Consider the following 15,732-nt stretch of genomic DNA (forward strand, 5'->3'; position numbering starts at 1 on the left):
TTGAACATACACTTGAAAGCTCCACCCAAAGTAGTTTACACACTTTACAAACCATGTGTTACACATACAAGTGCCAAAAGTTACACACAAATTAGTTTACAGTTTACAAACCACTGCACACACACACACACACACAATATTGAGTTGATTTTCTCTCTATACAAGCATGTGTAAAAATAAAGGCAAGAATCTGTTCAAAGGTCTGATGTCTAAATAAACTTTAATGTGACCTCAAAAATGGCTTAATACAGTGTTATAGTGCTTTACTGCCACCTACTGTTGTACTCAGCAGCAGTTACAAACACACAGTGCAACATTAATACAGCATTTTCAAACACAAAATGAACTACAGATAATAAATGAATAGTACTGAAGTAAGTGGTCAAATATATTCTTAAAAGTACATTACATGCAATTTTCTTTAATGTATTCCATCATAGCTCTGCACTGTCATTCTTTTTCGGCAAAAAGCTACATGATCTCATTATCACTGCTCAATAACTCTTCTAAAGGCTGCTATTTATCCAGCATAAGATAAACTAATAATCACAGTACAAAACAGGACATAAGACCAAAAATTAGTTTTTTTGCATTTAGAAGTCAAGGTTTTTCTGAAGTGGAAATTAGAGGTACAGGCCTTCAAAGTTAAGAACATTATTGGCCTCAGACCAAGCAGGATGGCGCGCCCCATCCATTTCTGTGGCAACTGCATTGTCGCCTTCAAGTGCGTGGTTTTCTCCGCCAATAGTTGCATTACAATCAGGACAATTTCGTCTCTCCATAGCCCCTCCACACTCAGTGATGAGATAAACATGGCCATTAGGGCACTTGTACCAGTGTCCTGGTGGCATTTTCATGGCCGAGACAATCATCTTTCTCTCCTCTTCACTAATTCCCAATCCTCTGACTGGCAACTTTTCATCAAGTCCCTTCAAAGCTTGTTTGACCTTAAGCTGATTTTGCTCAGTGAACTGGCCAACAATTTCCAACGCATCTCTGATTTCTTGTTCTTCGGACTGCATTTCATCAGTTTTTTCCATTTTCTCTGCCATATGGCAACGGGCATTGAGCTCCGCGAGGAGGTTGAGTCTGCAAAGCTCTCTCTGCAAATCAAAGACCTGTTGGTCTGTGAACTTTTGGAAAGGGCCGTTGAGCCAACTCAAGAACATTGTGACACGCTGCCGAAATGTATAGCCATGTCTGAACAACATGTTTTTCTTTTCAATATCCAGAAGCTTTGCAACTCTTACCATGAAATCGATGTTGTTCTCCACGACCCACAGATCATTTGCTGTGAGGTTTTTTAATTCCAGTTTGTCATGAAGTCGATTATATTCCACGTTCAGATGTTTTTCACACGTTTGGAGATTTTCCATCCATTGGTTAAGAAGGGTCTCTCTCTTCTCTTCAGTATTGGGTTGCTTTTCATTAATCTTCTTCTTTACCATCTCTATCTCAGCCAAACTGCGGTTGATATGCGAGCCATAACGTAGATTCCTACGCATTGGAGTTTTACACTTGGGGCATTCCTTTAGTTTTATAGCCACCTGCTCTCCTTCGTTTGTCTGGCTGTTGGCATCCATTGTCATGTACAGGTCCATGGCTGAAGATTCAATGATGTGTCCACAGTCCTCCAGCTGAATAAACCTGGCGTCAGGCTCATCTTCAGTTCCAAAGAAAATTTCTGTGACCTCGTCAGGATTGCAGATGCGACATTTGCTTGGACATTTGTCTCCACACAGACCGATGCAAAGGTGACCACAAGCCAAAGTCTCTGTGCAGGGTTTGGTGCATGGGGGACAATCGCATGGCTCATGACAAAGTTTACTGCAGCGCCGGTGAGGACACTGGCAGGCACAGGGTTCAACGCAAAGAGCACATGGTTGGCCACATGGCTTCATGCATTTACTGTGGACACAGCAGTTCTCGCAAGGCCTCTGACAGGGTGGGCAGTCACGAGTACATGGTTCCATGCACTTGTGAGAGCAAACCAGAAGTCGCTCACATCGGTGTGCACAGGAGCTGTGGAAGCGTCCCTGATAACACCTACCGCAGCTACCACGACAGGCATGGCCACATTTCAGCAGGTGTTCACACTGGGTCCTACACTCAGGCTCATCTGTTTGCCTTTTGTAATAGCAAGCACCTTGCTGGCTGTGCCCACACTTAAGTGTCAAAGTGACTTTTACTTTGCACTTGCTGGTGCACAGTTCCCCGCATACTGAGTCACATGGATGTCCACATGACAGCAGCTTCTGGCAGGGCTCTTGGCATACAAATGTGTGTGGTTCTTGGTGGCAAGGAACTTTTTGTTTATGCTGACACTGTGGTATGATTTTCTCAACCTTTGTTTGACATTTCTTCGGACACGCTTTATGGCACACAAGAGTACACTTGTGTCCCTGATCACATAGGATCTTCTCGCACTTCTTCATACACTTATATTCCTTGTGCTCTGGGTCATATGGGTGGCAGACTCTTATACAAACATGGCCACATTCCAAACGGAACTGGCATGGCTGGGTGCAGCCCCCCTCAGGTGCTTGTTTAAAATCCTCACCAGAAGACGCCTGTATCTGTCGATCTGGGTGATTTTGACAGCATAGAGTCAGTGCTTTGCCAACTTGGTCTTTCTCCCTCAAAGTGTGGAAGATGTTGCTCCAGAGGGGGACTTTTCTAAGAATCACACTGTTGCCAATGCAGTAAAGACCTTTCTTGGCACGTGACAAGGCTACACAGACACGATTGGGAATGCTCAAAAAGCCAACTTTACCCTGCAGGTTGCTACGCACAAGAGACAATAACACAATGTCATTCTCTTCTCCCTGATACTTATCCACTACATGCACTTTGACCCCTGAAAAGTCGCTGGAGGGCATCTGTTTGCGCAGACAGTGGAGCTGACCAGTGTAGGTTGTGAGGATGGTAATTTGTTCTGGTTTGTAGTCTTGGAAGAGAAGGTAGCGGCAAAGCGCAACGACAAACTTTGCCTCTTGAATGTTTTGATGGCTTTTTCCATCTTTGATCTCTTCTTCTGGGTGGGTGTGCTCCACAAAGAATAAATTGGTTTTCAGGCCCTAATGAGAATAAAACACATTGCATGTTAACCTTTAATATTTATACAGTTTATTTCTTTAATATTCCTGATCTAATATTGACTCAAATGAACTTCAGTAGTAAGAAAAAGCAGTGATTACCTTGATGTTTTCATACTCCATCACAGAGGGATGATTTTCTAGCTCTGAGTAGATGTGAGGGGTCAGAAGACGGGCAATGTCTGGCCTCATACGATGCTGAAGAACACAGGTTCAACAACAAAATCTCAAACAGGCATTTAGGTCTTTGTAACACTTAACATGCTCACAGACATACTTGGATTTCATATCTCAAAGTGCAAACCTGTCAACTTTGCCTTTAACCAAATATTGTAAAAAGGTAAAAACATTTGCAGAAGCACAAACCTGGTAGTTGAGTCTCACAAAAGGCAGTCCCATTCCCACTAGCCTCTCAAACATGGACATCTCCAGATTGAAGTTCTTGGCAAGATCATAAACTGTGGCACTTGGACGCAACTGAAACAGAAGAAGAAAAAGAAATTACCATCATCATATCTAGTATAGGTTCTGCTATCTTCCTTAATGTTTTGAATTTTTGACAACATAGTTTATACATTTATATTAAAGTCCTTTCCCCAGGTTTTGCCTTCTTACATGCTACTACTTGAAATAAAATGTATAGTTTCCTTAACTTGTTTAGCAAATTTGACTGTTTAATAGTCAAACATTTTAAACATGTAGTAATAGTAAAAGGTTTTCATGATATAAAAAGCAATCGGACCACTGGGATCCCATTGCTGGTGCAAATATATTATGGAGTTCTGAAACACAGAACAAAAACAACAACCTATAGTAATATATTTGACTGTCTCATAGGATGACTGCATAGGAATATAAAATGTATGTAAATGCATTTAAACTTTTATTCCCCATTCTGCCTGTAGCTAGTACTGTACGTGTCCATGTGTGTGTTTGTGCAAACCTAATTTAGAAAAAGGACAGAGTGTGATTGTGCACAAACTGCATGTGGGAGGGGTGTGGGGGAGGCAAGACAAATTCTAGTATGAATGCAAAGCATTGTGTTCTGCTTGATTCAACACCAAACCTGTGATTAATGAACAGCACAACCATGCCAAAGCTTATTCTATTTGAAAAGTGCGATCCATCCACCTCCATTACATGTATGAATTCCAGAAGAGTTTAAACAAAAAAATGCTCTAAATATTTGGGAGTTAAAATCATTACAATGGCTTTAAAAATACAGAATAACTACAAGTTGAATTGTCTTGGTTTTCTATTGGCTGCTGTAATTTGATCTATTAATTTTAACTACTTGATCATATATCATTTCCATAGAAGTCATTCACATATAGAACAATAGGTCTTGTGTATTAAAAAGAGTAAAGCTTTACACAGAGCAGATCACTTCGACAGTATTTAGATGTATAGTGACGGAATGTGATTTCAAAGATCGGTTTACAATGACAGCCATTTTAAAGTCAAAATTTAAATCCCATTGTAATACCTACTAAATTCACATTCGAGCTGTGAGGAATTAGGGTTTGTTAATGCATGACAGATTGCATAAATCCATGAACAAACAAGGTACAACATGCAAATATTAGTTTACAGATGGCAGAAGAAACACAGCAAGAAGGGATCAGGAGAAAATATTGAGTGTGATAGATAGTTGTGATCACACGCTGCAGAATGCTAGACAGGCTGTCTTGCCATATGGGCTTGGCAGGCTTTGACTAGTTACTGGATGTGATAGTCTACTGATGTCCAGAATATCATTCCTTACTCATCTCTTGTATCTGTTGTATTAACTAGTTTTCTTAAAAATTCTTACTCTTACTTCAGTTAGATTTGGCTGAATTGGCATTAACAGACAACCAAGTTAAATAATGAGGAGTTTATTGGGTTTTCAGGATTGCAGCTCTTACCTGCTGGTGGTCTCCAATGAGGATAAGGTGTTGGCATGCATTGCTCAGAGTAGTGATGATATGGGCTTCAAGAACCTCTGCCGCCTCTTCTACAATTACAACACGAGGACGTAATACCTGCAGAGCTTCCCGGAACTTGGCAGCTCCCGTTGTTGTCATGCCGATAACCTGGTAAAAACATTTCCATTTATAAAGTCAGTACAGCAGTTTTATTTCAGCTGATTAATAGAAATTCTGTCATCATAATGAACTGTTTTCTTGCTTTTACAACTACCACAAATTTTAATAAAAGTAAAATAACTGAGTTTTTGGAAAAAACTAAACTGTGTTTGCTGTTACACCCGAGTTTTGATGTTAAATGGAAAAAAAAAATTCATTGCACTTTTACATTTCTAATAAATAACGTGTTATTTCTTTGATCATTTTCTATTAAGGAAGGATTCGGCATCTTATCTCATACTTTTTATATACCTTTTTTGTGCTTATTTTTAGTTTGGAACTAAAAGCTTGATGCTGCAAGGTGAAGAAAAGCTGGTCTGGGGGTTTGTAAGGGAGGGTTTAATAGCTGTCCATTTCTTTGAGAGAGCAATACCTTTCGAAGAGTCTGACCACCAAGTAGTCTGAGTTCTTTTGTAAAACTATAAGTGCTACCAGTGGCAGAAATGTGAATCTAAATATCATGAAAAATACAACCAGCCCTGCTGCTTAGTGTTAAGTTGTTAGTTCCATTATGTATTATTTAAGACTAGATCTAGTTATTTTGTACCTTGGCCCTCTTGAGGACTTGAATGTTCTCTCGTCGTTTCAAATCAGCCAGTCTGTCCACTGCCATCTGATATTCCTGTTCAGATGCTAGGGCTTTTGTGCGCAACTCTATCCTGTAGCGCATGATCCACAACCTGCAGACATGCAGTAAATTAATCCTTGTTAAACACTATGTGGAAGGGGAAAACAAAAATGTTAGCAATTTGTCATTCATTTCCTAACTTGCATCTACTTTAAGGACCAATGCATAATCAAGCTTAAATGAATAAATAAAAATGTAACAAAAAAAATTCTGTATAAAGGTCTGTAACATGCACTTCAGAATAAAGGTTTGTTATATAAATACAAAGCGATAGCACTTCTGGATCTGTTTTTGGAAGAAAATCAACTTGATAAGGCCTTTACACACCTATTTCAAATATTTTGTCCAAATAATTCACACAGCAGTATTTTCTATTGGATAAGTGTAAAGTCAATGTGAATGTTTACATCAAAATTCCTTCCAGCAATTTAGCAAGTTTTATTTAGTCAAACTCAAGTAGATTTTTCTTTATTTTTGCATCCGACAGAAATAATCAACCAATCAGAGAAGGCTGATAGATCACCAGTTGCCAGTTACGCAGGTGTCACTTTTGCTGCCATTGCGTTAAAACCTTGTATCACCATGGCCGAGCATCATCTTCTCTACTTCTTTAATCAAGGAAACAACAGATTCTCAAACTGTCACACACATCCTAAAGTCCATCCTAAAGCGGCCGTTTCAGCTCCTCCATTAAACAATGAAACTCCCCATATTTTCTTTTTTTTTTTTTCTATAAGAGGATGAGCCCACTGCCTCCTGTCTTTTGCAGCATCAGCACACTGTTTTTGCAGCTTGATGTGGAATCCATCTTCTTAGTTTGTTTCAGAATTTTCATCATTTATTCAAAGTTTTGTATAAAACTGTTTTTAGGCACTTGTGCCTAGAAAGAAACGTTGATCATTCCCAACTGAATCATTTGCAGTTTCATGTTGTTTATTTGCGTCTGTCCCAGTGTGTAAAGGTCTTTAGTTGAAGTGAACATTATGACGCCACAGTACTGTTCACACAGCAATAAAAGTTTAGAGTTACATCTAGACTCTGTGGTGATAAGATCCTCTGGGATGCATTTTATCTGGTGATTAGTTGACTTAATTATCCACTCTGGGAATATAACACCAGACTGAGGTTGCTGGAAGGATGATAAAAGCAAAGCAGAGTGAGGAAAAATATGTTTTAAAAAAAAAAAAAAAAAAAGGAGGAGAATAGATCAGACATTATGTTTTATGAGGCAGGTGATAGACAGAAACACTTACAATAGAAGTTATTTGGGAACTCAGCGGATGAAAAAAAGAATATAGTTGCAACCTTACCGATACAGTCTCCATCTGTCTTCTAGAGTGAGACTCCAAACATCAAAGATGTTCTCCTCCTCTTCCTCGGTCATGGTTGAGCTCTTCCCTAACTCTTTCCTGATTTTGTTCTTTATTTTCCTTCTTTGGTTCCGTTGCATCTGTATAGATCAGGATAGGCTAAACTTTAGTCTGCACACCTTCAGCTCATAATTGCGAGAGATTAATTTGCTACATTGTCTGGTTTGTTACACATTAAAGTCTTACATTCTTAAAGCAGTGGGTGAAGTTTAAAGACATAGCAGTGCACAGAGGCAGTTTATTTGCAGAGAGAAAGTTGTGTGAAGCATTTGGAATGCAAAAAGGAAATCAAGTGGATCATGGGGCAGGAAAATTTTTCAGATGCTTTAAAAAGCATTCACTGAGAGTAGTCATTGGAAACCACAGTTACGTACAGTACAGTACCCAAGACACTTCATAGAATGCATATTCCAAAAGCTTTAAGCAGGTGATATGATTCATCTATCTGCTTTAAGCCCTCCACTGAGTGACATTTGATGCCTTTAACATACCAAAGTACGATATACACCAAGGACAAGGATGTAAATGATAATTCATCACATGAGCTTGTGAATGTTACTATGCAACATTTCAAAGGTTAACCCCTCACTGTTACCTGCCAGACTTTGTCATTCTGCTCAGCCTGTACGTCAACTTTGTCCAGGTTCATAGCCAGCATCAGCTCTTCGGCTGCTTTGACAGCCTCCTCCATGTCTTCTTTCTTTCTTTCATCTCTGCCAACTCTGGCACCGATCAGCCAGTCATCTTCAATCATTCGTTCTGCTTGGATCAGATCCGCCTCCTCTGCGATTTCAATGAGGTCTTCGTCTTGCTCCATCGCTTCTTCAGCTGTAAGAAACACATTCAAATAAGAATGTGCATGAAAATGATGTCAATCTCACAGCTTTGCAGGATTCCTGACATGGTAGCACAAAGCAGAATAAAACACAAAACGTCCACATAAGCGAAAGACAATTGTACATTCAACAAATTAGAAACATACATATTGTACACTAGCAGTCAAAAGTTTGGACACCCAAACATTTGACTGCTAGTTTATATGTGCTGAACTGTACATTATATGCTGCACCATCTTCTGAGTGGAAAGTTGTCTTATAAAAATTCCTGGTGGAAAATTAGAGATTACTGAGATTACTGTCAATACTGAATCTATTTGGATTTTGTTGTCAGTTTTTCTACTTTTAAAATTCTTAAGTATTCACAACTGAGCAGGTCTTGAAACCAGTTATAAAATGGTCATTTGCCATTTTGGTGAGAATGACTTCATTTTTTTTTTTTTTTTTTTTTTTTTTAAAAGGCATACCTTCATTTGTATTTACAATCTCTGTCTCCCTCTGCTGGAAGATGTTGGAACCCAAACCCAACCAATCCATCATCACACCAGACTTCTCATTCCACACCTCAAATCCATCCTCTGTCTGTAAATAAGGAAAAAAATACTGTGATTCTGTTTAATAAAAAAATAACATGAATTTCTTGGTCTGTGTGACTTACAGGGGGTGAATTGAGACTTTCCCAGTGTGTGTCAGAAATGAACTTGCGTAAGAAGCTTTCACGAATTACACCTTTAAGAGAACACTCCAGCCTCACACTCTGGGTTTCAATCTCTGACATCTTCTGATTTAGCTCCTTGTAAATCTGCCAAACAGAAGGGTGGAATGAAAAACAAAGTGAGTGAGAAACTGCAATACTCAGAGCTAAGTTTCATTAAAGCAATGTATTTGTGAGACATAAAGAAGAAAATGCTAATCATACAGGCTACAAATTACATAAACTTTATAAACTTAAACTCATTATGCTTCATTTCTGCAAATAAAACTTTCACATGGCAGCTTAAAAAAAACTTGAGCTTCACCTGATGATGTGCGGTTCGCAGATGACTTGGCAGAGTATGTCTGAAGAAGCGTGAATGGGTCAGTTCGCGTAGATTAAACTGTTTGAGGATCTCACTGTTGCTGCGACCTCCCACTCTCACAATGCCTCGTTTCATAAATGTATGAATACCTAAGAGACAGAATTTACCAAATGTTCATGCATCATAAGGTTAGTGTTGGGAAGGAAACCTTAAATTTTAACTACAAGCGACTTAAAGGGCAAAAATCAAAAGGGGATAGGTACATGTATTAATCAATAATGCATTAAATGCAGAACATTGGAACTGAAATAGATTTTCTACAACAGATTTAACCAACCTGTTTGAAGTGCAGGGACAATAGATGAGTGGTCACTATCAGTACTTACCCTCAAGGAACTGATCCAGAGCATGGTTAGTGTAACAAACAACCAGCATCGGAGCAAAGCCACCGTCATCATCATCATCATCATCATCATCTTCATCAACAACAAGTCTGCCACTCCAGAGACGCTGATTACTCAGCAAGGCCTGAGCAATCTTCAGGCCGACATAGGTTTTTCCTGAGGAAAATTAGAGACAAATAATTTTTTTTTTTTGGTAGTCACTTTCAAATTTGGGCTCCAATATTCACTTTTTTTCCCCTTTACCCCAAGAGAAGTGAATATTAAAGACTCATTTCATTAAAACATCAGTGAAAGAACAATGTGAAACTGGAGCCACACAGTAACTGCTTCAACTATCAATTTTTCCATTCATATAAGCATGTAGGTTCTTTCCGACCAAACGCCACTGGTAAACAGAGGGTTTGCTTTTGCAACGCTGTCAACAACAAAAATGAACCTGTGTGGAGGAAATTATTCATTATTACCAAGCAAAGCCTTAGCGAATGAGTATCAAGTCACACAAATTGATTTTCTGGGCTTTATCAAGCTGATGAATCAGGAAGCATATGTGACTGAAGGCAGTAAATCATCCTCCACAACGGTTTTGTAGATTAAAGGTGGTGAACACTAATACCCATTTGGTCTGAAGGGGTCATGAATATCCCAGTTTGTAGAAATATGTCAACTATGTTTTTACGTATACTTTTCATTAGCAAATACAGCCATCATTCTAACAAAGCTTTTATGTTTCATACCAGTGCCAGGAGGTCCCTGAATGATTGCCAGCTCTGTGGTAAGGGCCAGCTGGAAGGCTCTCATCTGGGATTCATCCAGGCCCAGCTCTTCCATTGTTGGCCAGTCCTCTGGGTCTGAGCAGTGAAAGGGTTTTATGCCCATCTTGTGGTCAGGGTCGGCAACGCATGCCAGGTCATAAACGTCACTTTTTTTTAAATAAGCTGGTGGTTGCACATCTCTGCTACACTCCACAATGTACCTGGAACCATAAAGATCCTTGTTTAACATGATTTTACAAAGAAAACCTCTAATGACTATAATCTTGCAGAAAAATACATCTGCCGGCTGAGTGTTACTGAATAGGTGAGTATTCGCATTAGAACTGGTGAGAATAGGCTTGCTTTAGAGTGATGCTGTGATTTATTGAGGGAGACACATGGTGAAAACATCAAATAATTTTTTATCTTGTATGTGAAAAGCACAATGGAAATCCAAATGATACATCTGATGTAATCTCTGATGTAAATCTTTGAGTCGAGGCAAATTATTTAATTTCCTCTGCCAAGACGGTAATGTGCTTGGTACGGTTTATCTATCTGTTAGCAGGTTACCTCTGAAAGGGCAGGTTTTCTTCTATCTGCTCCTTCAGGCCCTCTAGAACATATCGATAGGCCTCAAAGTAGGCAGTGGTCTCCACCATGAGGAACACCTGATTTGTCTGTTTAGATAAAATAAATAAATCTTATGATTGACTACTTTTCTGCATCAATAGCTTGTTGTGTTATTTAAGTGGTACTGTGAGGCTACTAACACAATACTGTCCCACCTGAATTCTGGTCAACTTTAGTCTGCTTTCCTCAATGAAGGTGATCTGAACCTGCCCTTTCTCTAGACCTTTCGGGTCTCGATCGGACACTGTGGCGAACAAGAAGTTCTCAAAATTATCATACGACAGGCACACCAGAGAGCCATAGAGAAGCCTCTTGGAGTTCTGCCAGCGTACAAACTGGAAACACAAATGGAGGAAGGGTTATAAACAACTCAGCAGTAAACAAACCCCATAATGTCTTCATTTTCACCAGTCAATATCTCAACTGGAATATCAAAACATCCAAATTTGTCCTGAGTTTTACCTTAAGTGGTTGAATGTCAAACTGGACAATGTAAGCAAGGCCCATATGCGTGCACTTGGGTGCAACCAGTTGTGTATCAAAGTAGATGCGGATGTCATCAAAGCGCTTTGTCTTCACTGGATTATCCATCCTTCCCATGTCCATTTGGTTCTGAAGCAACTGCTGGATCCCCTCACGGAGCGGACGCACAAAGTCCTCTCTGAGCAGCCGGAAGTGTGTGTCAAGGTAGGTGTGGGCGTTTGTGTACCTCTGAGAGGTGATGTTGGGTCTAAGGAAAGGCCTGTGTTCCTGGTGGAACTCCTCTGGAGTTGGGTACAGCGGTATGGTCCTGAAATCCTGCTGTTCTTCATCTGGGTCAAAAACAGGGTTGCGTGCATTTAAAGATCCATAAAACTTTGTGTCAAACTTTGAGCTAATGGTTTGGTGTTGGCTTATTCACTGAGACAGGATTTTTATGAATTGATTGGATTGAGTTTATTTGAATTTACTTTAGACATACCAGTATAATCACCACCAGTGGGTAAGAGTGCATACGAGTCCCTGTCTGAGCGCAGAGTGCCGTCCCTGGATCTTTCCTGGAGATGTTCTATCAGGCCTTTAAGATGTTCCACCTTTTCCTCTATTTCAGGCTTAATGTCCACACCTGATGCCCTTAGGCTGTTGATAGAGCTTGAGAGCAATGTCACCAAGATGCTCACTGCCTTGACAGAGCTGGCAGGGAAGATGTTAAGCACCTATTAAAGATAAATTGTGAACATTAATTAAAGTCTGAGTAGAGCAAATTCATAAATCAGAACGTATATGTGTTAAATGTATCAGACAATAGTAGCTTTAAATATTTTAAAACACAAAAATATTCTGTCCTTAACTCTGGAAACAAATAAACAGTGTTTATTAATGGTTTTTTTATTTTTTCTTGATTGTTTGCTTTAAATTTTTCAAGTAATCTAATATGCAGTAAGTATGTATTTAAGGCAGCCAACTCAACATTGAGGTCAAAATGTTACAAACTGGTTTCCAACTATGGCTTCTAGCTGTGGATCTAACTATTATTCCGCTACTGTAACTGTTCTGCCCTCATTATAGAGATAGATATTCCCTAGCTGGAAGAAGTTTGCAAGCTTGGGTGGGTGGGTGGGGGGAGGCTAAATAAAGAGAGGAAGAGCTGGGCTGCTTTTGTCAAGAGCAAAATTGGAACATGGCACTGGAGGGGCAACAAGCACCTGAGAAAATCGGATTTAAGATCATTGACTGAAGGGCTATGCTAACAATCTTGTATCATAGCTTTTATGGACTTTACTGGATGTGCACATACACATATAAAAAGCCACTGAGATATTACTTTTGAAGTTTGACGGCTTTACATCTATTCATGGAACCAAAGTTATAAGAGTTACAACAGTCAATAGATAGTCAGGGACAGACATTCTGCTGAACAAAATAATGTCTTAGTAGATGTGTTTATGCATCATTACCTTCATCCTTTTGACACATTATATGACTAGTTCTTTAAAGTATTTCCTCCTCTACTTACCCCTGAAAGAACAGCCAGGATGTTCTCCAGATGTTTCGGGTACTCTGCTCTGCGGCTGGGGTTGGGTTCCGACACCATGCTCCCCACATACCCAACCAGGGTGGTGCTGAAGAACTTTGAATCTTTTACGATGCAAGCCAGGTGCTGCACGGTACCTCTGTCTGTTCTTGAAGTGAAGGCTTTATTCAGCACCTGACAGAGGAGCTGGATAAAATCCTGACTCAGTCGTTCCTCTCCAAGTTGTGAGTGAAAGCCACAGTGTGAGGAGAGCGTAAAGGCGACAACAGACGGATCCTCTTCAGAGAGCTGTTGAAGTGTCTTATAGCCCAGTTTACGTTCCTCTGACTGTGCACCGTCTCTTTTATCGTCCCTCCTACCTCCTCTTCTGTCCCCACTGTGCCCTCCTCTCCTGACACCTACTCCTCCCACTCCCTTTATTACTCCTTCCCTTTCAGCACCACCAGGTTGTCCATTTCCAGCTACTCCAAATCTCTGCCTTTCTGCACGTTCCCCTCTATTTTCACCTCTCCCTCCTCCTCTTTGTCGTTCACCTCCTCTCCCTGCACCAGCTCCTCCCCCTCTTCTTATGCCTCTCCCTCTTAAACCCTCCCCTCCTCTTGCCTCCATCCAGGCCCCTCGTCCTGCACCTTTGCCTCCTCTCTCTCTCCCACGTATCCCTTCACCTCTTCCATTCCATCCATCTTTCCTTTCACCTGGACCTCCTCCTTGACTTCTTGCTCTTCTTTTGACGTCTTCATGTGGTACCCCATCTCCTTGTCCACTTCCTCGTCTTCCCCCTCTTTCACCTTGACCATTTCTATTTTGGCCAGTATCAGTATCTGGAAGAAAAAAAATATAATGAGGTACAAAAAATTAATACCTCTATGAAAAGATTTTTTTTTTTTTTTTATTACAGCCTTGTTTTTATTGCTACAACAAGGCAAGTTTATTTGCACAGCACATCTTATGTACAAGACAGTTCAAAGTGCATCACATAAAACATTAAAAGCATTACAGATGGTGCAAAGGAAGCCTTGAAATATAGTAAAAAGCAATGCCAAATAGCAAAGACCACAACAGAATCATAATTTAATATTAAAATGATTAAAAGCAACACGTTAAAAGTTACCGTGCAGATTGCATGCATTGGCTCATGACACATGAAATGTCCTTAACATGGATTTTAAAAGGTCTACAATATCCGGCCATTACCATTCTGAAGCCCTCTTCTTCCCCTTGTTAAAGTCAGCCTTTCCATAGTCTTGTCTGCAGTTGTTGCTGAACTTTAATTTGACAACACTGAGTGCCAAGAAAACAAATGAAAGTAAGGTGTTGACAAAATACAAGAAAAAAAACACATTAAATGGGGCTAGGAGGTGTACAAACAAATTTTCACTATGAATTAAAGCAATCAATTCATGTAGTTTCCTCTTTTAACAGTAAGATTCTCAGTTGTCTGTGGAGTCAGATGAGAGGCGATGATCTCACTGTTTCTGTAAAGTGTAATTGTTTACAAAAATAAATAAATAAGTGCATACATATTAGCTTTCTGCGTGTATGCAACTCAGTAGGAAATGACAGTGACCAAGCCCAATTGAAAGTGTGCCATCTACTGGTTATCCTTCCCTGCTAGTTTAGTTTCCTTTCAACAGAAACGAATGAGAGTTTCACAGGACGTGTTGACACGTTTATCATCTGTGTCACGCCACGCCACCATCAGGTATACTCACAACAATCTGTTACTTGTTATTGTCTTTTTTAAAAGTTCTGTTCTTTTTTTTCCCCTTTTTTTGCCATACATTTCACTGTATACATTATATAGTGCAATTAAGATTAACAGAAGACCCATAATGTTTTATTTATTATAAACGCCATTTTGTGAATATTCTTAAATTAATAATATATGTTTATTCTAATCAAAGGGTATTTATAAAGAGGGGAAATGTACTTACCTTTACAGATACCCCCCTGACAGCGCATTTTCTTTTACAAACAATGTTTTAAAAAATAGAGGGAAAAATCTTTTTGTCTTTAGAAGTCTCTGGCGTGTGTCGACGCTCTTCAGCTGTTGGTGTTTTGACTTCGCGTTTCAGGAAGCGGCTATTTATACACAGTTTTAGTTTCGTTTCATCAGAAACATGCACCACACCCACGGGAAACAACGCCACGATCTTATACGGCGAACCGCCTGCCACTCTGACGACCAAAGCACCGATCCTGCAGCGGCAGTAGCTGTCCATAACGGAATGTCGCTGCTGTAAAACTGCCAGTCGCTTCCCACATGCACGCGACAGTCATTTCTATGGCAACTCAAGAGTGTCAATAATCGGATCCACTGAAAAGGGTTGCTCAAGTCTGGTCCTTGGGATCTACTATCCAACAAGTATTTGATGCCTCCATTCTCTAATACACCTGAACCAAATGGCTTCATTCATTCTTCAAAAATTTTATAGGCATTCATTCCAATATTGTCATCTGCATGTTCAGCTCTGTGGAGGTCTAGTTAGAGCCATTTATTTGGTTCAAGTATGCTGAATAAGGGATGCATTTTAAAGTTGCAGAATAGTAGATTAAGGGTCAGACTAATGCTGTGTTTGATTTGTACTTTTATGTCAGATTTTATAAGTTCTCATTTGGAATTTGAACACCCTTGAAGCCGTAAATCCAACAGAAACACTTACCCCACCTATGGCTGCCCAACAAATCAACAGTGAGTAAGTGTAAACATACATTCATGTCTAAATGTACTTAACTGTACATAAATTACAGTTAAAGGTAGTGATTTGTACCGTCTACACAGAGATCAAGTTTACAAATGTGTGCATGTTCAAAACACTAAATAAAATCATTGGATGTTGTCTCTCAAGTAGCAT

The 15,732-nt window shown here is 39.7% G+C and overlaps 1 protein-coding gene across 1 annotated transcript; it reads right to left on the bottom strand.

The window, feature by feature from the left end:
* Positions 1–264: 264 nt before the first annotated feature.
* Positions 265–13,486, bottom strand: znfx1 (zinc finger, NFX1-type containing 1; the record flags this gene model as incomplete). Its single annotated transcript, XM_079242048.1, has 17 exons — positions 265–3,077; positions 3,198–3,293; positions 3,462–3,572; positions 5,003–5,170; positions 5,769–5,901; positions 7,160–7,299; positions 7,815–8,047; positions 8,523–8,637; positions 8,714–8,857; positions 9,075–9,223; positions 9,461–9,634; positions 10,213–10,451; positions 10,804–10,910; positions 11,019–11,198; positions 11,326–11,675; positions 11,825–12,059; positions 12,860–13,486. 17 exons carry the CDS (start codon positions 13,484–13,486, stop codon positions 624–626), a joined length of 5,655 nt encoding a protein of 1,884 aa, XP_079098174.1. The 3' UTR covers positions 265–623.
* Between the last annotated feature and the right edge of the window lie 2,246 nt (positions 13,487–15,732).

Source organism: Telmatherina bonti (assembly GCF_933228915.1).
Source record: "Telmatherina bonti genome assembly, chromosome: 6".
Lineage (NCBI taxonomy): Eukaryota > Metazoa > Chordata > Actinopteri > Atheriniformes > Telmatherinidae > Telmatherina > Telmatherina bonti.